General features: G+C 44.4%; 1 protein-coding gene and 1 long non-coding RNA gene across 2 annotated transcripts in view; one reads left to right on the top strand and one right to left on the bottom strand.

Moving 5' to 3' along the window:
• Positions 1 to 2,509: 2,509 nt before the first annotated feature.
• On the top strand, positions 2,510 to 8,555 carry LOC309359648. Its single transcript, XR_014163892.1, has 2 exons — positions 2,510 to 3,175; positions 7,126 to 8,555. It is a non-coding gene; the product is annotated as an uncharacterized lncRNA (long non-coding RNA).
• Positions 8,556 to 18,500: 9,945 nt separating this feature from the next.
• ZDHHC8 (zDHHC palmitoyltransferase 8) overlaps positions 18,501 to 22,061 on the bottom strand; it is a 116,383-nt gene continuing 112,822 nt past the window's right edge. The window contains exon 11 of the mRNA XM_081893326.1: positions 18,501 to 19,942. Coding sequence (XP_081749452.1) covers positions 19,759 to 19,942 — 184 coding nt within the window. The 3' untranslated portion in view covers positions 18,501 to 19,758. The remainder of the gene's footprint in view (positions 19,943 to 22,061) is intronic.

Here is a 22,061-nt window from a genome sequence, read left to right as displayed (position 1 = left end):
GATTTGGGACTCAAGAATATGATATAGGATACCCAGACAGGGTGGTTACTGCTGCAGGCTCTCTTGTTTGGTATTCTAATGTCAAACTTCCTTAAATGAAGAATGTGAAACAAAATGCAGGGTTTGGAGAGGGAGCCCGTACCACAGTTGATGACAAAACACTGGAGATGCAAGAGGAGTGGCTTTCTAAAATCAAACCATTCCGTAGACCTTCTTCATTCAGGACTGTTGCCTTGGATTAAAAAGCAGTACAGTGGTACCTCGGGTTACATACGCTTCAGGTTACATATGCTTCAGGTTACAGATTCCGCTAACCCAGAAATAGTACCTCAGGTTAAGAACTTTGCTTCAGGATGAGAACAGAAATCGTGCTCTGGCGGCGCGGCAGCAGCGGGAGGCCCCATTAGCTAAAGTGGTGCTTCAGGTTAAGTACGGTTTCAGGTTAATAATGGACCTCCGGAACGAATTAAGTACTTAACCCGAGGTACCACTGTATATAAATAAACCATAACAGGAGGTTAGCTTAATTCAGCTGAAATTACAGAATTCCTTTCGCTTGCTTCTTTTTAAAAACAACAGTGACCCCTAGGGGTTTGATATTTAACATCCACATAAACAATTTTAATTTACTGTGGCGTAAACTCCCATGGATTTGAGGCCACTTCAAGTAAGCCTACTTGAAGTGGCCTCTAATCCACGAGAGTTTAGGCCACAATAAATGTAAATCTATGATGTGACTGTTAAATATCAAACCCCTATACACACACCCAAAACGCTTGATTTGAGTAAGCTGCCATTTTCTGCAGCATATATATGCATGGGCAGTGCTTTTTTTCTGGGGGGACGCATGCCCCTAAACATTTCGTGAATCTAAGTTTGCCCTCATTGACGGGCAGTATTTCAATATGAGTAGGAAAATGAGAGTACTCCTAAACATTTATTTTAGAAAAAAAGGACTGTGTATTGCAAACAGGAGAGGGAAAACATTCAGAAGGACTTTTTGCAGTGTGAAATCTACTACCTCCAATTTATCTGAAAGAGAGGCTCATTCCCTTTCATATTTGTAGGGAGTCTGTTTGTTGTTACGGCAAATGGGGGCGACTGGTTGGTACTTACCCAAATTTTGCTTCCTGTTGCATCACAGTGGGCTTTGAGGTGTTAAGAGGAGTTCGGAAAGCAGCAGGTGGGGCAAGGACATAAGGCTTGCTGAGTTCAATAGTGCTTACTCCCAGGTAAGCATGCATGAGACTGAAGCTGTGGCGCATGAGCCTGTTCCATTAGATATATTATCTTTATCCCACAAAGCATCTTACAAAATTTAAAAATTGTGAAACGTGCTCAAAAGCCTCATTGACTTTTATTGCATTACATTTAAAGGATTTTACCCCAAAGTTGTTGACCTTTTTTTTAGAACCCAGGGAAGGAACTGCCTGTGGGGGCTGGATTAAACCAACTGGCGGGCCATGTTAGGTCCCCGGGCCAGACTTTAGGCTTGGTGTATTACAAGGATTCTTTCCAGGTAAAATCAAACCGTTGGAGTATTACAGCGCCTGTAGAGAGGGATACAGGAGAGACATGTTTTATTTCAGGTGAGGCAAATGAAGGCATCCACTTTTTTGCTGCTACAGGTGCACCAAGGTGTTTATTTTCTCTGTGCTCCTCCCAGCGGTCCACAGTATATATATCTGTGACTTTGCAGTTGAAGACCAGAAGCAGTACACGGCATTGCATTAAATAGACATCTTGATTTTTAATTGTATGTCTTATTGTTTCTTTTATTGAATTTCAATTTGAATACTGTGGAGTTCAAATTGTAATACAATTAAATGCAGCATATAAGAAATAAAAAAAGCAACAGAAGGTTAATTAAATGACCCTACAGCATCTTGCTGTAAGTGTTACATTGCTACAGTTGGCTGAACAATCATTAAGGGGCCCACCGTAAACCTCAGTAATTTTAAAGTGGTCCATGCGAAAGGAAGTTGGGGGACACCGATTTGCCACATGCTTCTGCTCTGTGTGTCATTCCATACTTAATTCTAGGGGGTATACGCTGGTGGCCGTATTGTGGTGGCACCTGTGCTTGCCCCCCCCCCCAGGGTTTGAACAACTAGTCTGAGATGGTATTTTATGGCAAGAGCCAGAATGATGAAGTAGCAAGTGTTAAGGCTAGAACTTGAGGCCCCATCATGAATTTCGCTGCATGATTTTGGGGGCAGTCACCCTCTGAACCTAGTCTGCGTGGTAGGGCTGTCGTCAGGATATAAGAAAGGAAGGGTAAAAAAGTGGGTGGCACTGTGGTCTAAACCACTGAACCTCTTTGGCTTGCCGATCAGAAGATCGGCGGTTTGGATCCCTGCAACAGGGCGAGCTCCTGTTGCTCTGTCCCAGCTCCTGCCAACCTAGCACTTCGAAAGCACGCCAGTGCAAGTAGATAAATAGGTACCACTGCGGTGGGAAGGTAAGCATTTCCTTGTGTTCTGGTTTCCGTCACGGTGTCCCATTGCGCCAGAAGCAGTTTAGTCCTGCTGGCCACATGACCCGGAAAGCTGTCTGTGGACAAACACTGGCTCTCTCGGCCTGAAAGCGAGATGAGCGCCGCAACCCCATAATCGCCTTTCAACTGGACTTAACCATCCAGTGGTCCTTTAGAGGACCAGGTACGCCCCAACCACTTTGGAGGAAGAATGGGAGTTGTCCACACAGGATCAAAATGTGGACTGCACTGCCCTGCCATGTCATTGTTGTCACTGATCTTTCTCACTTAAAATGGAGGTTGTTGTTTGTTGTTGTTTTTTAAAAAATCATTTTGAAGGCTCAAAACCACCAGCATTTAAAAGGGCGAAAGTCCAGGACAACACTAGGATGGGAAGAACATAATACAGACCCCCAACATTAAAGAGACAAGATGCCGCAAATGCTTCCTTGTTGGCAAGCCGAAAGGTAGAAAGTGTAAAACTATACCTTTATCAGGGGACTTCCTGATTATATGATTGTGGAATCCTTTATGTACCTTTGCTTTCCCATACCACAGGTATGAATGCCAACCAAATCCAACAGCGCAATAAATGTGTATGAAACATATCACAAGATGGCAGGGCTCTGCCCCAGAGAGTTTACAATCTAGAATTTGGTGCAGAGAGGACATAACAAAGAAAGAGGAGGGAAGGAGAAGGTAACAGAGAGTACATTTATTTTTCGTAGGCGATATGGGGTCTGCAGGGTTGTGTTTAAAGCTGCCTTAGGTGACTTCTATGCCCAAATTATATTGCAAATTTATGGAAATTAAAAGCATTAAAAGGTTTTTTTGGAGGTTTCAGAAAATCTCAGGCCACACATAAAAGCTTTGAATCATAGGATAAAGAATCAGCTTGTGGGGTGTTTTTTTTAATCACTCCAGTACAAGGACAATCTAATCCCCAGCCTTCTCAAGCTACTCCTGTTTTATATGTAATCAGATACAATGAGTGCCTGAGAGCACCCTCCCCGCTCTCAAAAGAGCTGTTCAGCTTGTCTGGACTGCTTGAAAACGTTGAAACAGATTGGGGAATGCTGGCGAGAGATAATTTCCAGACACAAACTCATTTGAGCCTTTTATAGCTGGTTCTCTTCCAATTGTAAAGGATTTAGATGGTACAAATGCTGATATTTCAATATGAATGGCAAGTGAGTCTGTTTCATAGAATCAGACAGTACATAATTGAAGCCCTCGTTAAAAATAGATCTGTCAGACGTGTGAAATCATTTTCACTAATAGCAATTTTAAAGTCCTTGTCCAATTTTTTTTTTTAAATTAAAAAACCGACATTGATTGGCATTCTGCTGAGCGACACCATACTGTGTTTTAAACAAATGTCTTGTCTGAGGGAAAATAATTCCAAAGTTTCGTGTATATATATTTTGGAATGTACAAAAAGGGCAGCGTTCAATTTGGATGAACATGTTGCCATTTCCCAGCATTTTCCCTACGGAGAATTTTTACCACCATCTTAAATCCACGACAGTTCTAATGGTGGCAGTACTCTCTAAAGGTTGGAGCCATGGCTGACACTGCCTCCCAGGGGTAGCCAAGGTCCAGCAACATCTGGGGGCAACTCCCAACAGCCACAGTTAGCTTGACCAATGAGCAGGGGTGATGGGAATTGCAGTTCAACATTGCTTCCAACCAGACTCAGGGGTGACATTATAGCCTGTCAGCTTCCTTCTCCTCCAGCTCATTGCTTCCCCCTCCAGAACTCAGCAGGGATGAGGATGGGGAGAAAACTAGAATGAGCTGGCTGTGCCTGTCGTTGGCTCTGGCGCCACCTGCTGTTGGGCTCCCTGCTTTCCACCCTACCAGTCCCAATGAACACCGACCACCAGTGGAAATAAAAGGGTGTGTTGCCTGTTATGTACTGAGTTGAATAGGATCCAAAATGCAGCAGTCTGATTGGTCCTAGAACAATAGGACTCAGAATGCAGCAGTCTGATTGGTCCTAGAACAATAGGATCCAGAATGCAGCAGTCTGATTAGTCCACAGGAGCCACCCAATCCAGCTCCAGGTGGATCCGCAACCTGATTGGCCTACAGGAGAATCCCGGAATTAGCCAATCACGTGGGGTCCATTGCGTAAACAATGTATATAAAGCAGACATTCTGGGGGAACTTCCGTTCTTCCTCACCATTATGAGCTCAATAAAGAGCATAAAATCCACTCTCAACTCTGAGTATGTTTCATTGCCATTGACTGATCATGCTCCGTGGGGACGGAAAGCTGACTGTGGCAGGCCGGGAGAGGGAAACCAGATGGAAGGCCGAATGGAGTGGGGAGACTGGGAGGCTGGACAAAAAAACACTCCACATTGCAACGATCCCCAACTCCTATTCGTTTTGGTGCAGGGACATACACACACACTGACGCCAAAGCTGTCTTATCAATTGTGTGCCTTTTCCTTGGATATTAATCAGGACTTAGCTGCGGTTGTGCTACTCCTACGCCCAGCGGTTGCTCCACCCCATCCCATTATCTTCTTGACGGCCGTGCAGGGCCATCTCTCACACAGATGCTAACAATAGCACTAAAGTGTGTCCACAGGGATTAGCATAAGGGTGTGTGTGTTTAATGCAGCTTCCAGACAGAGGCTTTCTTCCACGTCTTCTCATTTTGATGCTTTTACTTTTTAGTGCTCCAGTTTCCCTGTACTCTCCCCAAGCAGCAGTGGGAGTGTGGGGCCCCACAATGATGGTGTGGGGAACCTTTGACTCTCCAGATGTTGTTGAACTATAACTCCCATCTTCTCAGCCAATCAGGCACGCTTGCCAGGTGGCCACTGGAAGCGATAGTTCGGAAGGCAAGGAGCCCGATAGTTGACCCAACACAGAGGCCAGAGGCAGCTGATTTTTTTGTCTTGTCTTGTCCCCATTATGCCAAGTTCTGCAAGGGAAACACTCAAGACTGAGGAGGAGCAAGCTGACAGCCAGTCTGGACAGGTTGTAAGTAAGAAGGCAGGTAGCTGGGGGCTGCCTGAAGACCAACTGAGTTTGGTGGGGCTGTGCCCCATTTGTTCTAATGGACTAGTGATGGGAGTTGTACCGTATTTTTCGCTCTATAAGACGCACCAGACCACAAGATGCACCTAGTTTTTGGAGGAGGAAAACAAGAAAAAAATATTCCGAATCTCAGAAGCCAGAACAGCAAGAGGGATCGCTGCGCAGTGAAAGCAGCAATCCCTCTTGCTGTTCTGGCTTCTGTGATAGCTGCGCAGCCTGCATTCGCTCCATAAGATGCACACACATTTCCCCTTACTTTTTAGGAGGGAACAAGTGAGTCTTATAGAGCAAAAAATACGGTAGTTTAGCAACATCTGGAGGGCCAATGGTTCTCCAAACAGAGAGCCAATGGAAATACAGTCATACCTCGAGTTGAATGCGCTTCGGGTTGAGCGCATTCAAGTTGCGCTCCGCAGCAACCCGGAAGTAATGGAGCGCGTTACTTCCGGGTTTCACCGCTCGCACATGCGCAGACGCTCAAAATGACGTCACGCGCATGCGCGGAAGTGGCGAAATGTGGCACACGCAGACGTGCCATCATGTCTTGTGTTCTGTTCGGGATGCGAACGGGGCTCCGGAACGGATCCCGTTTGCATCCCGAGGTACCACTGTATAGCAGCAGAGGCAGATTTATACAGTGGTACCTCAGGTTACATACGCTTCAGGTTACATATACTTCAGGTTACAGACTCCGCTAACCCAGAAATATTACCTCGGGTTAAGAACTTTGCTTCAGGATGAGAACAGAAATCGTGCTCCGGCAGCGTGGCAGCAGCAGGAGGCCCCATTAGCTAAAGTGGTGCTTCAGGTTAAGAACAGTTTCAGGTTAAGAACAGACCTCCGGAACGAATTAAGTTCTTAACCTGAGCTACCACTGTAGTAGCACGACCATTTCTACTACACTGGGCACCGAGCCTAGGGGGTGATCCAGGGCATTGAAACTATGGCACAGTTAATTTAGCTGAACGGAAGGTGAACGGTGGGGTGGTGGTGCCAAATTTTGGGCATGCACAGGGCGCCGCTGAAATGTGGAAGACTAAAGTCTGCTCCTGATAGCTGGGTGCTCATTACCAATGTTTCCCCTCCGACACAGGGAGAACAATGGGGATGGACGCTGTGACATGGAGGGCTAGGGACCAACCAGAGTATCCCACTCTTCTTAAACATGTGAAGGCTGTGTTCTCTGCCATGTATAGGAGCCACTCACCCATAATGTCCCTGGCCTCCACAGGCCCGTGATTTATTTGGTTGCAACTCGGCAGGCTTAATCTACCCTGGTGGCTGTGTGTGCAAATTTCATCTACTTCTGCCAAAAGGCGGGAGGGAGTTACAGACATTTTTAAAACATTCCCCATAATAAGAAATGGTGTTTCGTTTTTAACGAAGTTGCTACAGACCTGACACATGAGTCGATTAGGACAGACCACAGAATGTCTCAGAACAGATTGGGTTTCTTCCTGAAGTGATGTGAGATCTGAACCAAATGTTATAAGGCCAGGGCAGATCCCTAAATTATAGTGATTATTTCTAAACGTGCATAGATTGACACACGCAGATTTTATGCAAATATGGACCCTCTTTTCTTCTTTTTGCAGGGTGTGTGTTTTGTTGGTGACACTATAGTGCGCAATCAAGAGCCATTACTAATTAGACAGAGTACATAAAATACAAACATCATCCAGCATTGTGTTCTCACAGAGGCCAGGCAGCTGCCCATAGGAAGCCTGCAAGATGGCCCTAGAAGCAAAAGCACTTTTCCTACTTCTGATTCCCAGATACTGGCCTTCAGAGGCATACTTTGGAGCCAGAACAGTGGAGAAGAGACAGTAATGGACTAACAAGATTGAACAGTGGTCTGATTCAGCATACAGCTCCTTATATCCCATACAAAATTGTGATATGAGGTACTTTTGTGCTTCTTTCCCAGAACCCACTATGTCGATAAGTCAAAACAAAGTGCTTAAATGCTGCAATTTTACACACCTCCTTCAAAAAAACCACCACATTAACTCAAGAAGCTGAAAAATATATACATATGTATTGAGAGCCACAGAAATTAGAATTACAGACGGAGGTCCACAAAGCCTGCACAGATACATTCCAAAAATTCAAGGTAGTAGAACAGGTGAAATACAGACTGTTAAAGAGATCCCAACGACAAGGTCCTCAAACCATGCACTTGGTAACAACATTGCCTCCAGTCTTCCAGTCAGTTTTGTCTTTATCTTTTAGGCTCTGGTGTAGATCACTCCAAACACTTTAGTGGCCACCATTTTGGTCAGGGATGAAGAACCTGGAACTCCTCCAGTTGCTGTTGGGCTCCAGCTGCCATGGACCTCAGTTGGCCATGGCCAATAGCATGGAATGATCGCAGCCGTAGTCCATCATCATCTGGGAGAGCCACAGTTTCCCCATTCCTGATTTAGGGTCCTCCTACAGGCATGTAGTCCTCACTTGGGAGAAGCTCCCTTGTAGTCCCAATAATACAATAAACCTGGGCAAATATTTACACAATCCTAGGTTTGCCTTCTTCAGCAAGCCAACTTTGCTGCTGCATATCGAATTTTCAACATTAAAGCATACATCTGCATAGTTTTCATGTGTGCATGTATGTGTGGTTGTTGGGGTTTTTTTTTACAGTTGAGGTTATCTACCGAAAAAAGATTAATTCATTTCACTTATATATATATTTATATATATATATATATATATATATATACAAAATAATAAAGGCCTTGGAAATCTCTTTGATACCTCTGAAAACACAGTTGAAAACTTGTCAGCCATTCCCATGAAAAATATATATCCGAAAGGAATGTTCTCTGTTCTCCCGTCCTTAACATTGCAAGAGCCCTTTACTTTGTCATCATCAACTAGATTTTTTTTTTAAAAAAAAAGCATATCAGGGTAAATTCTGGTCTTCAACCCAAGCAGAAACATAGTACATGGAGTGTCTCTCATAAACTGTTCTCTGTTGGTAATTCAGACAAAGAAGTAAAATGTTAAGGCTTCAAGTTAAAAATAATAATCAAAAAATCAAAACTAATCTCTCTCTCTTTCTCTCTCTCTCTCCCTGCAAATATAAAACCCACATAATGCCAGAAATCTCAGCATCTTTTATCGTGAATTCAAGCCTACATACTGCAGTTTGCCAAGCTCAGTGAAATGACAGTGATGGGAATAGACGGATGGCATACCCCAAAATCTGTAATGCAAAACTATTGCTGTTTATTCAGTAAGATGGAGACTTCAATGCAAAAGCTGAATTGTACGGACCACATTTAAGAACGTAATAAGATTCCTGCTGGATCAGACCAAAGGCCTATCTGGTCCAACATGCTGTTCTCACAGTAACAACCTGATGCACCTGTAAGCCTATAATCAGGACCTGAGTGCAGCATACCTTCTCACCTCCAGTGACTCCTGGCCACTGGCAGCCTGGTCTGCCATGAATTTGTCCAATCCCTGCCCACATTGATGGTAACCGAGACATCTTGCGATTGCATATTCCATTATCGCACTGTGCAAAGCATTTCCTTTCATCTGTCCTGCATCTCCCACCAAAGATTTACTTGAAAAGGTGTTTGAAGTACAGGCTTTGAGAAAACTAAGATTTACCTGCACTCGATCATTTATTGTCAGCTTATTCTGCCTTGATCATAATAAAGAATCCATGGCTGGTGTAGAACACCAGAATGAAGGGAACCCAAGTTACATCTTTGGCATGTTGTGTTATGGCCCCCATAGGTAACTCCATCTAATTTAACCAACTGGAATAAATGACTGTGTAATCCCATTCATATCTAGTCACAAGTGAGCTCCACCAAGTTCAATGGGACTTGACTCCCAGATTATAGGACTGTAGCTTCATTCTTACATCGGCCTTTGTTTTACCCAATCAGGAGCTGGAAAAACACACCAGCTTGCTTGAACTTGATTGGATGTGTGTGTCCCCCTGATAGTTAAGAGAGTTAGCCAAGATCCAATGGGGTGTATGTGAAATCAGAGCATATGCCTTGAGTCATATAATACGGGATACCCTTTGCTTTGGGACGCGGGTGGCGCTGTGGTCTAAACCACAGAGCCTAGGGCTTGCCGGTCAGAATGTCCACGGTTCGAATCCCCGCGATGGGTTGAGCTCCCGTTGCTCGGTCCCTGCTCCTGCCAACCTAGCAGTTTGAAAGCACATCAAAATGCAAGTAGATCAATAGGTACCGTTCCGACGGGAAGGTAAACGGTGTTTCCGTGCGCTGCTCTGGTTCGCCAGAAGCAGCTTAGTCATGCTGGCCACATGACCCGGAAGCTGTATGCTGGCTCCCTTGGCCAGTAAAGTGAGATGACTGGACTTAATGGTCAGGGGTCCCTTTACCTTTACCTTTACCCTTTGCTTCAGCAATCGTCAGGTAAATGGGTAACCAAAAGGAGGAGAAGCAATTCCCTCCATTTTCTCTTGCTCTGTCCTTCCCCAAAATTCCCCTGCTTACAGTTGATGCTGAACAGGCTCTTTTCAATGGAGAACGGGCTATTTCAGGGCTCACCCCACTGCCAATGATGCTCTGGCATCATTATTGTCACTTTTTAGACACTGGCTTAAGAGACATTTTTATTTACCCAGGCTATTGGTGGTTTATAGTTTTGAAATCATACTTCTGCATGATTCTAGCCTTAATTGTGGTGCTCAGCTTTTAGCGGGGTGGGATAGGATTCATATTTTTTTAAATTCTATTTTTGGATAAGCACATGGCAGTGTTCTTTTTAAAAAAATTATTTGGCTTTTATTTTATCTGTTGGTACTTTATCTTCCTCTTAATTTGCCCTGCAGCATTTTTTTTTTATTAAACAAAACGACAAACAAATGCAATAAATAATATTACTGACAAAAGAGAGAGAGAGATCAAATCAGTACACAGAGAAACAACCCCTTCAGGTCTTCAGAGCACCTTGGTTGAGACAATCCTGGCTGGATCAGAGCCTGTGTGCGAAACAAAACTGGCACCTATGAATTGTAAACTTTTATGGGATGCAATAGCCCTGTTCATATAGGGTGCCATTTGCTGCCTCTCGCTCCAGTGATGTTTGTGACCCAAGTTTTAGAAGCATGTGCTGAACCATAAGAGATCCACAGCTTAAGTGCTGATCCAAAGGTATCTATTTACAGTGGTACCTCGGGTTACATACGTTTCAGGTTACAGACTCCGCTAACCCAGAAATAATACCTCGGGTTAAGAACTTTGCTTCAGGATGAGAACAGAAATCGTGCTCCGCCACCGCCGCAGCAACAACAACAACAGGAGGCCCCATTAGCTAAAGTGGTGCTTCAGGTTAAGAACAGTTTCTGGTTAAGAACGGACCTCCAGAACGAATTAAGTACGTAACCAGAGGTACCACTGTAAATCTATTACTGCTTCAGGAAACTATCCTGTCTTTCCACAACCTTTCACCTTTTGTCCATTCCCTCCCCCACCTGCCACGGACACCTCTGCAATCCTGTTTGCCACCATTTGTTGTTGTTTAGTCGTTTAGTCGTGTCCGACTCTTCGTGACCCCATGGACCAGAGCACGCCAGGCACTTCTGCCTTCCACTGTCTTTATGTCACCATAAACCTGCCCAATTCAGTGGCAAATTTAGCAAAACGGAAGGAATCTCTGGATTGACACCTGACAAGCTCGTCCTAACCGGTACGAGCACCAAAACCGTGCTGAACTCTCTAGGCCTTTCTTCTTAGCTGATGTATTTAGAATCACAGCATTAGACAGAAATAGGGCAGAACTGGGTGCCTCTGCCTTTTTTCAGGTTAATGCTAATCTGCAGATGCAGACTTCCAGGAAGATTTGAATAATTTACTGTCGTCTCTGGGCCATTCAGGCTATTTTAAATGCAAACTTCAAAGAATAAAAAGGGGGGGGGGAATCTGGAGCTATCATAAGCCTATTAATATGAAATGTATCTCCCCATCCCAGAGGAGTCTTGTGTCTGGATTTAACAAGGTACTGTTTGCAGCTTGTGTGCGCACGGATCCATCATACATCTTAACCTAATGATATGTCTCCCCCAAATGCATTCAGTTTTCAACCTCTATCCCTACAGCTACTGCAGCTTGGCAATGAAAGCTTCAGAATCACCCAACCCCCACATAAAAATAGGGTTTTAGCCAACTAAGTGCTACTCGGAGTAGACCTATTGAAGTTAATGTACCAAAATTAGTCCTGTGCATCTGTTTCAATGCGTCTGCTCTGCATGGGACTAGCATTAGATACTGTCCATAGTCTTACCCAGGAGTCAGCAAACTTTTTCAGCAGGGGGCCGGTCCACTGTCCCTCAGACCTGTGGGGGGCTGCACTATATTTTTTGGGGGGAAATGAACGAATTCCTATGCCCCACAAATAACCCAGAGATGCATTTTAAATAAAAGGGCACATTCTACTCATGTAAAAACACACTGATTCCCGGACTGTCCATGGGCCGGATTTAGAAGGTGATTGGGCTGGATCCGGTCCCTGGGCCTTAGTTTGCCTACCCATGGTCTTAACTTTAAGCAGGTATTCTGAAGTCTCAGGTGTGTCTCTCTTCAGTGGGCAACACTGAAATTAACCTTTACCAATCATCTGTAGCTGATATTTCCCCCACAAAGTCAGGTAAGCACTGCTATCACTTGGCTGACATTTCAGTAAACTAGGCTGCATCCTAAATCAGTTAAAAGGTGAAGTCAATACATAATAGATAAAGGCCTTTCAGCCGTTTGGGCTTCATAGCTTGAAAGGACACGAGTGCAATGCAGTGAATCAAAAACTGGCACCGCTGTCAGTCTCTCTGTGCACCAGCTGCCCCTTTTACATATTAAAAATAAGTTTTAAGAGCACAGCAATTAGCACCCACGTGCCTAAGTTATTTGCTGCCTTATTGTGTGTGCTTTTAAACATTAAGAAAAAAATCCAACAGAGGCTTCTGCGCTAGTTTGGTTGTGTCTGTGGTTGAGGCAAGATTCCATCTTTGTGAGTTCCAATATGAACCAGTGTGAATGATGACGCTTGAATGAATGGATTGTGCACATACCTATAGTAGACCCACTGAAATTAGTGGACATGGCTAACTTAGGTGCTTTCATTACAATGTGTCTACTCTGAGTAGAATTTAGTTGGACCTACAGAGCCTAGGACTTGCCGATCAGAAGGTCGGTGGTTCGAATCCCCACGACGGGGTAAGCTCCCATTGCTCGGTCCCTGCTCCTGCCAACCTAGCAGTTCGAAAGCACGTCAAAGTGCAAGTAGATAAATAGGTACCACTCCGGCGGGAAGGTAAACGACGTTTCCATGTGCTGCTCTGGTTTGCCAGAAGCGGCTTAGTCATGCTGGCCACATGACCCGGAAGCTGTACGCCGGCTCCCTCAGCCAGTAAAGCGAGATGAGCGCTGCAACCCCAGAGTCGGCCACGACTGGACCTAATAGTCAGGGGTCCCTTTACCTTTACCTAACCTAGTGTGTGGATTGGAACAAACAGAGGTGTTGTCACAGATACAAATCAGCATATGCTAATTTTATGCATTTCTGTGTATTTGGGCCCTTGTCCCAAATCTGTTAAGTACATAGCAACAACTCTGGGAACACAGCTAGCCATTCGTCTTTGCATTTTGCCAAATTTTGCAATGCAGGTCTCAAGTTTTAGTTTTTTTTTTAAAAAAATCAAAATAGGAATGCATATTTTGATAGAAAATGTGTTCGAAAGATACATATTTAAATATGTACTTAAACGCAAACCTTTGAGCAGTTGTTTTTTTAATTGAAGATGAATGCAGAAACAGGGACTTGCGTGAACACTTATGGAAGTGAGATGGTCCAGAAACTGAATGATTTAGCTATCCCTAACCTACTGAAGCCAAAACCACAATAAATCTTGTGGCACCTTAAATGCTAACACATTTATTAGGATACAGACTTTCATGACCCTGAGAACCCTCTTCATTGAATTCACAATGCATCTGATGAGATTAGTCTGCAAACTCATACACAGCCGCATTGTCCCACTGAACTCAATGGGCTTGCAGGGCTCAGCAAACGTTTTCAGCAGGGGGCCGGTCCACTGCCCCTCAGACCTTGTGCGGGCCAGACTATATTCTGAAAAGAAAAAACATATGAACGAATTCTTATGCCCCACAAATAACCCAGAGATGCATTTTAAATAAAAGGACACATTCTACTCATGTAAAAACACGCTGATTCCCGCACCGTCTGCAGGCCGGACTGAGAAGGCGATTGGGCCAGATCAAGCCCCCGGGCCTTAGTTTGCCTACCAATGGGCTTGCTTCTCTTACTTCTGAGTAGGCATGCATAGGGTTGCACAGTTATTTTAGGAACAGGACAGAATACAAACCATGAACAGATAACAAAAGCAGCTTACCAAAAAGGGAAAACAAAACAGTAGAATAATACCTCCATCAAAACAACAATCAAAAGACAACAGTACTTAAACTCCAGGAAAAGACCCACACTGTAATGAATTAAATTACTAAATGCTAATCACTAATTAAATTCTAGCTCGAATGAAAATATTTTACCATCCATCGAAAGGCACAGAGGGAGCCTAACAAATTTGCCCCAAAAGGAGTTTCTTCATTGTGGTGCCAGCACAGAAAAGTCTCTGTATCTCATGCCCTGCACTCCCTGCCAGATCTCACATATGGACAATATTGTAGAGATTCAGGGCCTGTAAGGCTGATTACAAAGCCTGAGCAGATTCACACAAAAGCAGGTACTATAGCTTCTGAGATAATCCAGTCCTAAACCATTTAGGGTTTCAAAGGCCAATTATCACCACGTTAAATTGAGCCTGGAAACAAACAGATTACCAAAGCAGATGAAGTACAATTGGAATTATATGCCCTAATAATCTCCAAGCACCAGTTAATCTTCTTCTGCAGGGCAGAAGTGGGCCCTGGGGCCATGAATGCTTCTAACACAATGTATTTGTCACAACATAAGGTACCACTGTTGTTGCTGTAGCTGCAAAACTATCCCAAAGAATTGGGAAGGGACAAATTTCTTGCGATGTCATGGAAAACCAGCCAATCAGCATCATGAACAGCCAGCCAAGTTTGGATGCAGACTTTCAGAATTATTATGTTTCAGAGTTTTGCCCTGGAGACAAGGAGTCCTTACGGTTGGACTGAATACTGTAAAAGGATTCCCAAGCTAGTCGCATTGCTTCTTAAACATTATGTTTGTCTTTCCCCTAAAATCACGGAGTTTGCTTATTATGCAAAGGATCAGGTGCTAGGTTGCCAGTGCCAGCGAAAGTGAAGACCTCACCCCCTTCCCTGCTGTGACTTTGTAGTCTAATTACACACATCCTGTCTTCGAACACTAAGCACTATCAATACTGGTGCTCCAATATCCCGAGGCAGCCCTCTGCACACCACTGTTGTTTTTCACTGTCCCATTTTAAAACTGCAACAATTTTAAACACCTCAGCAGCGCAGTGCAAAGCCACAGCTTGTATCCAATGGTAAACCCCACTCAGAGCAGACCCACTGAAATTAATGGACATGGCTAACTCATTGTCTATGGGACGCGGGTGGTGCTGTGGGTTAAACCACAGAGCCTAGGACTTGTCGATCAGAAGGTCAGCAGTTTGAATTTCTGCAACAGGGTGAGCTCCCGTTGCTCGGTCCCTGTTCCTGGAAACCTAGCAGTTGGAAAGCACGTCAAAGTGCAAGTAGATAAATAGGTACCGCTCCAGCGGGAAGGTAAACGGCGTTTTTGTGCGCTGCTCTGGTTCGCCAGAAGCGGCTTAGTCATGCTGGCCACATGACCCAGAAGCTATACACCAGCTCTGTTGGCCAATAAAGCGAGATGAGCGCCACAACCCCAGAGTTGGCCACGACTGGACCTAATGGTCAGGGGTCCCTTTACCTAACTCATTGTCTAATTTCCATGTGCTGTTCTATGACCCTGGTCAGCTGAAACACTTGGACCAAGTTCATGCTCTGGTACCAAATTAGCTCCATATATTTTGTTGGGACGTATACCCATGTGAAGTCTGCAGGCATGAGCCGTCCAGCCCCAGGCTGTGATCCTGTGCGCAGTTACAGGGAAGCAAGGGCAGGCTCACACAAGTCTCCAGAACCATACATGCACTCGGGTGGCAGATCTGTGCATGCACAGCCACTCACACATACATACCACATACATGATGGAACATGTGATGCAGCTGTACATGTGTACATTCCTCCATCTGCACCTCCCCAGTTTTCTATGATTCCTCCACCCTTATTCTCTCGGATGGCAGGACCAGATGATGCCACACTTTTTGGTGCGCACTGAGTAGATTGTATTCGTTTTGCTAGACATTGCGCTGTTTCCAAATTGGAGATGGCACAAAACTGCCCACATGTTCTGTTGAAACTTTGCTCGGTAGTTCATCATTCCGGTAATAAATATCCTTGCACCTTTCCGTGAACATAAGAATGATGCTCCTGGGTCTCAAAATTCTAGTTTGAGAAATGGCGTCCACTGCACCAACCCTATAGCAGAACCCCAGGCAGACGGAACCACAGGGCTAGTTGGCTTCAGAAGACGAAGACTAGTGACAAAACAAATAAACAAACCCACAGGTGCCACGAAACATTTCCTGATCCAGAATGCTCATAGAGCGATGTGCTTATCCGGGTGCAAAATCCTGTACCATTCCCATGAAACATTTTTTTTTGGGGGGGGAGGGGGTTGTCTGCAGTTTAGACGTAGAACCTTTGCAGCCTTTTTTTGTTTCCTCTTTAGAATCTTTTAGCAGTCCCCCCACTCCCCTCTTCTAAGAAACCAAAACAGTTGGGAGAATGATGAAACAAGGATGAGAGAAGAAAACTTAAAAGGCACTGAAGGTTCAAACCAGACATGGTGTTGAATACACCTTTGCATCTGATCTGCAGGTTTAGTCAAATGCAAAATCCATCAGTTGGAGGCTGGGGGCGGAATATGACCCATTTATAATGGGATTAAGAAGAGAGGAGGGGGGAATTCAACTTCCTCTTGCGATGTGGCCATCCTGGGGAGAAAACCTTCTTAGGAACACCTTATACTGAGTCAGATCATTGGCTCATCTAACTCAGCATTGTCTATACTGACTGGTCATGGCACTACAGGGTCATAAGCAGGGCTCTGTCACAGTCCTACCCAAAGATGCTGGGGCCTGAACCTGGGATCTTTTGCACACAGAGCATATGTTCCGCCACTAAAGTATGGCCCTCCCCACTTCTGAAGCATGCATTGACTTGGGGAGGAAATCCCACCATTGGTATCAATGGTAACTTTCCTTCCAATGCAAACCTCACCTCCAGATTAAGGATTTTCCTCTGGTGGCAGCAGAGGAGGAAAGGATTAACTTGACCACTCCCCGCCTGCATAGATCCCATTCGTTATCAGTGGTTGACCAGAAGAACCAGAAGCATGCCCCAGTGCAGGATCCATGCCTCTTCTATCAAAACCACCCTGCAGAGAGGAAGCCAGCTGTGGCTGTCATCAGCTGTGTGAATTTGCAGGGTGCCAGTGCCGGCTGAAGGGCTCTCGACTGAGAGGGCCTAAATATGCTAAAACAAAACACTCAAGTTTTTGAATTTCGAGAGTCGGCTGGACGTGACTTGGCTGCATGGTCCACTGAAGCCGTGTGTGTTTGTATTTATTGCCACGTTTAGTTAATTTGATGTGCGTGATTAAGTGCAGCAATGCAGGGAGGGGGCAAGAATAAGATCAGGACTGTTGGCGCTGCAGTGAGATCCTAGCTTAGTGGTAGAGAAAGGTTCAATTCCAGGCACCTGCAGCTTGAAAAAAATTTGGGTGGCAGGATCAGCTAATGGCGAAGACTCTTTACATGAGACCCTTGGTGGGCCGCTGACAAGTCAGGGCAGATAATACTAGATGAACACATACAAGGCATAAGGCATCTTTCCATCTTCTGCTGAGGAAACAGAATGGCTGTTGGTCCATTAGAGCAAATGGGGTACTGCCCCACCAACCTCAGCCAATCCCTACTGCCCTCAGCCAATCCCTACCTGCCTCCCTCCTTACTTGCAGCCAATACAGCGGTTGCACTGACTGTCACCTTCCTCTGTCCTAGTCTAACTGTTGCCCTTGTAAAACACAGTAGGGAGGAGGATAGGGAGAAAATAGAATAAGCTGGCTCTGCTTGTCATTTGCTCTGGCGCCACCTACTGTTGGCCTCCCTGCCTTCTACCCTACCAGTTCGACTGGCACCTGACATCACTGTTTCAGTTATTATTTGGAGACTCCCTTGCCTCATAGCTGGTGGTTGTGCTGCAAGGGAAAACCTCCAGGTTTCCCTGCACAGAGCAAATATAAACTTAATGGAGGCTATTTTTAATTGGTAAATAGAACAGGATTTACTTCCTGCCCTGTAGTCACGATCTCATTCAGGTCTCCTGCAAATGGTCTCTGGTGTCCCCTCTCATTTATACACCTGGATGTAGAGGTTAAACTTTTTAAAAATTCTTACCCCTTCACTTAGGGACATTTATAAAAGAAATTATTTGAATAATAAAAAGAAAGGTTTAAGGCAATCACGTTAAGCATCAGGTCCCTAAATGCAATGCTTTTACAACTTGCTTTTCTCTAAAAACGTGCAAATCCAATAGTGTCCGTGATTGACAACTCTGGGGCGGCAGGGCAAGAAACACTTTCCAATTCAGAGAATGAACATCTTGAATCTTTGTAAACAAGTCGCTCGTGGATTTTTTTTTTTTGTCTCCAAATTCCCATTCATGTGAGCTCTAGCCAGTGTGAGCACCAGCACTGGAATATACCTGACTTGTCTCTAAATATTTAGCGTTCACTGATCATCAGGCAAGCAATAAAATGTATCTCCTACAGGCACGTGCCCGGCTGACAATCACACACTATCAGTTACGCACGCAATCATGTGCGTGCACACACACACACACACACACACACACACACACACAGCAAATTTCAACAGATCATATAATACCTTGCATTGAGATTATACACACTGCACCTGTGCAAGACAACACACTGTATTACAGCCCATCTCCAGTAGCACAAAAAGAGGAGGAAGGAGGATGGCCGTTTACATTAATAGGTTACCATCTGAATATTTGATTCTCTCTCTCCCACTCTCGAGCAAGACAGGCTTTTTTCTTTTTTTAAAAAAAACCTACCTAAAATTGTCCAAGGAAGAATGGAAGTTCCTTGTTTAACAGTTCTAGGACATGGACAGATGCAGTTGTTGACACACAATCTCCTACACAACCACAAATGGAAATAGGGTAACTAAAAAACCGCCCCTTTCCTTATTTTGCCCATATAGACCAGTCTCCAAGATGGTTGCTGGATGACTACTGGGAACCCACTGGCCTCCTTCAGTTGAAGAGGGATACAATCAACATCACTTGGGAGTTCTTCCTCATGTGTTTGCTCACCAATGCAGAGATCCATACATGGCCACTCGTGGGCATGACCTTCAATGTACGTGTGAGCTTCCCCATTCATTCCAATGGAAGAAGCAGATCTGTCCCCATGCACATGAAGACAGGCACAAGGAATCTGCATTCTCCCCGGAAATGAACCAGAAACCATTGTAGGCAAGGAACAAGCCAACCCTGCTGGTTGGGGGCAATGGACTGCTACATACTCAACATCTCCAAACAATTGAACAGTTTGATCACTTGTAGGCCAAACCCCCACCCAAATATATAAAACCCTTGTTGGGCCCAGCCGCTCCTTCATATTCTTTTCCGTCAACCCTGGAGAGTTTAAGAGAAAACACTAAGCCCACATGAAATTGTTTTTAGACCACAGCACGACAATGTCCACATGACAAGGTTTGGTGGACAGAGACAAACGCACAATAGCTTTCCCATTCTCTTCCACACACAAAAAACCCCAAAAAACCTCTGAATTGTGGTGCCATACATCAGTAGATGTTAAATTAGTTCCCAATTGTCTGTTCAGGATAGTTTCCAATGAGCTGTACAAAGTCTGATTCCTTCAAGAATAAGGCTGCAGCTGGTTTTTGGCCAGGGGGAAAAAAAAGATTGTGTGTATGTATTTTTTTTTTAATAAAAACAACACAAAATAATACAGAAAGGTCACCATCAGCTGCTGCTTCTACTTTTCATCTTGTTGGCATTATTGTGTGACTCTTCACAGTGCACCTAGCTTCATGGCCGGGTTTGCGGATGGCTCTTTATATTACGAATTTCTTTTTATACTGAAATTTCGTAGGTTGTTCCACCCACTCCAGACACTTTCTTAACATTTGAGTGTCTAGCAGGACTCATGGGGGCCCCCTGAGAGCTAGACGTTGAACCTAGTCGACACTCTACTCTGGAAATTCCTTTTGGCTGTCCATTAATTTTACTGTGAGGTGTCTTCAACTGGATGTCTTCCCTGTGTTGGAAGAAAGACAATGGGATTGGGAGTTAGTAGACAGAAAGCAACAGCAGCCAAAGCTCAACATAAACTTCCAAGAGGTTGTTTATGCTCTGGTTCTGCAAAGAACAGCCAAGAGAACACATTCGCAAGAGCCACTTGCTTAGGAGACAGAAAGACCTAATATGAACCATTGTTGTAGTCACTGAGTTTTGTTTAGGAAGACAGCTTTTTTTCCCCTATGGCAGGGGTGGGGAATCTGTGGCCCGCTAGAATGCTGGACTACAACTCCCATCATCCCTGAACATTGGCCATGCTGGCTGGGGTTGATGGAAGGTGCAGTATGACGACGTCTGGAGGGCCAAAAGTTCTCCATCTTTGTGTTATGGAATTAGCTCAGAAGAAAATGGTTCCATGTGTTTATGGTGAAAAAAAGCATGCTGTGTACAGGACGGATTGGCTGAAATATCACTAACCCACATACCCAAAGCAGTCTTTACTCTACGCTTAAAAAAAAATCTGGTTTAAGAAGAGAGAGAAGGATGGGCATACATTTAATTTAACAGATATGTGCCATTTTATTTATTTTTCAACTTTGGGCAGCTCGGCTGAAGTATGGCAAAAGGCAGTGTCTAATGAACTGCACTTGATTCTCTGACTGATATAATAAATAATTAATAATAATAATAATGATAATTTTTTATTTATACCCCACCCTTCCTGGTTCAGAAAACCGGGCTCAGGGTGGCTAACAACAAATTTAAAACACTTAATTGATGCAACAAAAAAACAGCATAAAATACAGTATAACAATAAATTCAGAATTCAAAAATCAATTTAAGGGGGAAATCCATCCAATAAACATTAGATGATCACCAGGGCTAGCTGGCTAAATTAGTCCTATTTGTACCAGTGAGGAGGCCAGGGGAGAATTAGCTGTGGGGTCCCAGAGCAGGTAATCTTCAAAAAAAGTGGAGGGGGAGGGAAGGAAGGGGAATAAAAATCAGGCTAAGTTCAAATTGAAAGCCAAGTGGAATAGCTCTCTGTCTTACAGGCCCTGTGGAAGAAGGTTAAATCCTGCAGGGCCCTGGTCTCATCTAGCTGTCAGAGGTGGTGGTGAAGCCAGGCTTCAGCTGAAACATACAAACATACCAAGTCCTGCCACTGTAATTTCTTAATGTTATCTGCCTGACCTCCAAGGAGCTCAAGACGGAATACGTAAGGTTGTCCCACTTTATCCTCACAATAGCCCTGAGAGGTAGGTCAGCCCATGACCCAATGCCAGCTAGTAATCTTCATGGCTCAGTAGGTATTCCAACCCATGTTTGCCTTCTCCACGTTCAGGAAGACAGGCTCTAACATACTACTTGAGAATGAAATGCTTCAGAAATGCCAGGTCCACCACCTACAAGTGGCAGGAGAGGAGGATTCCATACACCTATCAGGAAAACCTAAATGTTATTCTACTCCAATGCAAACATGGCAAAATCCAGTTGTTGTTGTTGTTTTAAAAAACTGCATGTTCCCACGCATCATTCAAATGAAACTGCTACATTCCCCAGGAACTATCCCAGGAATTGTCTTTCCAATTTTAAAACGAGCTGCTGCCCTGCACCGCATATCTTTAGACAAAGAAATCACACCACATTAGCTCATATAGGGTTAGAATTTGGTCTGGCAGATATCCTCGATGCGGGTCACAATATATTTATAACGGGTGGGTGATTTTTTTAAAATAAAAAAAACCCCACTGTATCTGTTTTTAATTCATATTGTGAGCTGCCTTAGGTTCTGAAATAGGAGAAAGGTAGAATAATTAATTAATTAATTAATTAATTAATTAATAATTAGTTAGTTAATTAATGGTTAACACTGCAATCCTATATGCAGCACCTCTACGCAGACATCAGGAGTGCCACAGGTGGTGTCTTAAACCCTGGTTTCACCAGCAATCCAGACACAGAGTCAGAGGAAACAGCTAAAGAGTTCAGGGCTGTGAGCTGACTGCTGGAGATCATAAATCTACTGTGCTTGAGGCTGTCAGACAGGAGATCCCAGAAGAACCTCTCAGAACAGCAGGGCCTGTAGGATCAGAGCCTGGAGCCAGATGCCTCCCCTTGCATGCTGCTGGGCCAGC

This window comes from Podarcis melisellensis, assembly GCF_964234715.1.
Source record: "Podarcis melisellensis genome assembly, chromosome: 16".
Taxonomy (NCBI): Eukaryota; Metazoa; Chordata; class Lepidosauria; order Squamata; family Lacertidae; genus Podarcis; species Podarcis melisellensis.
The sequence above is the reverse complement of the archived record's forward strand: the minus strand, read 5'-3'. Positions and strand labels throughout refer to the sequence as shown.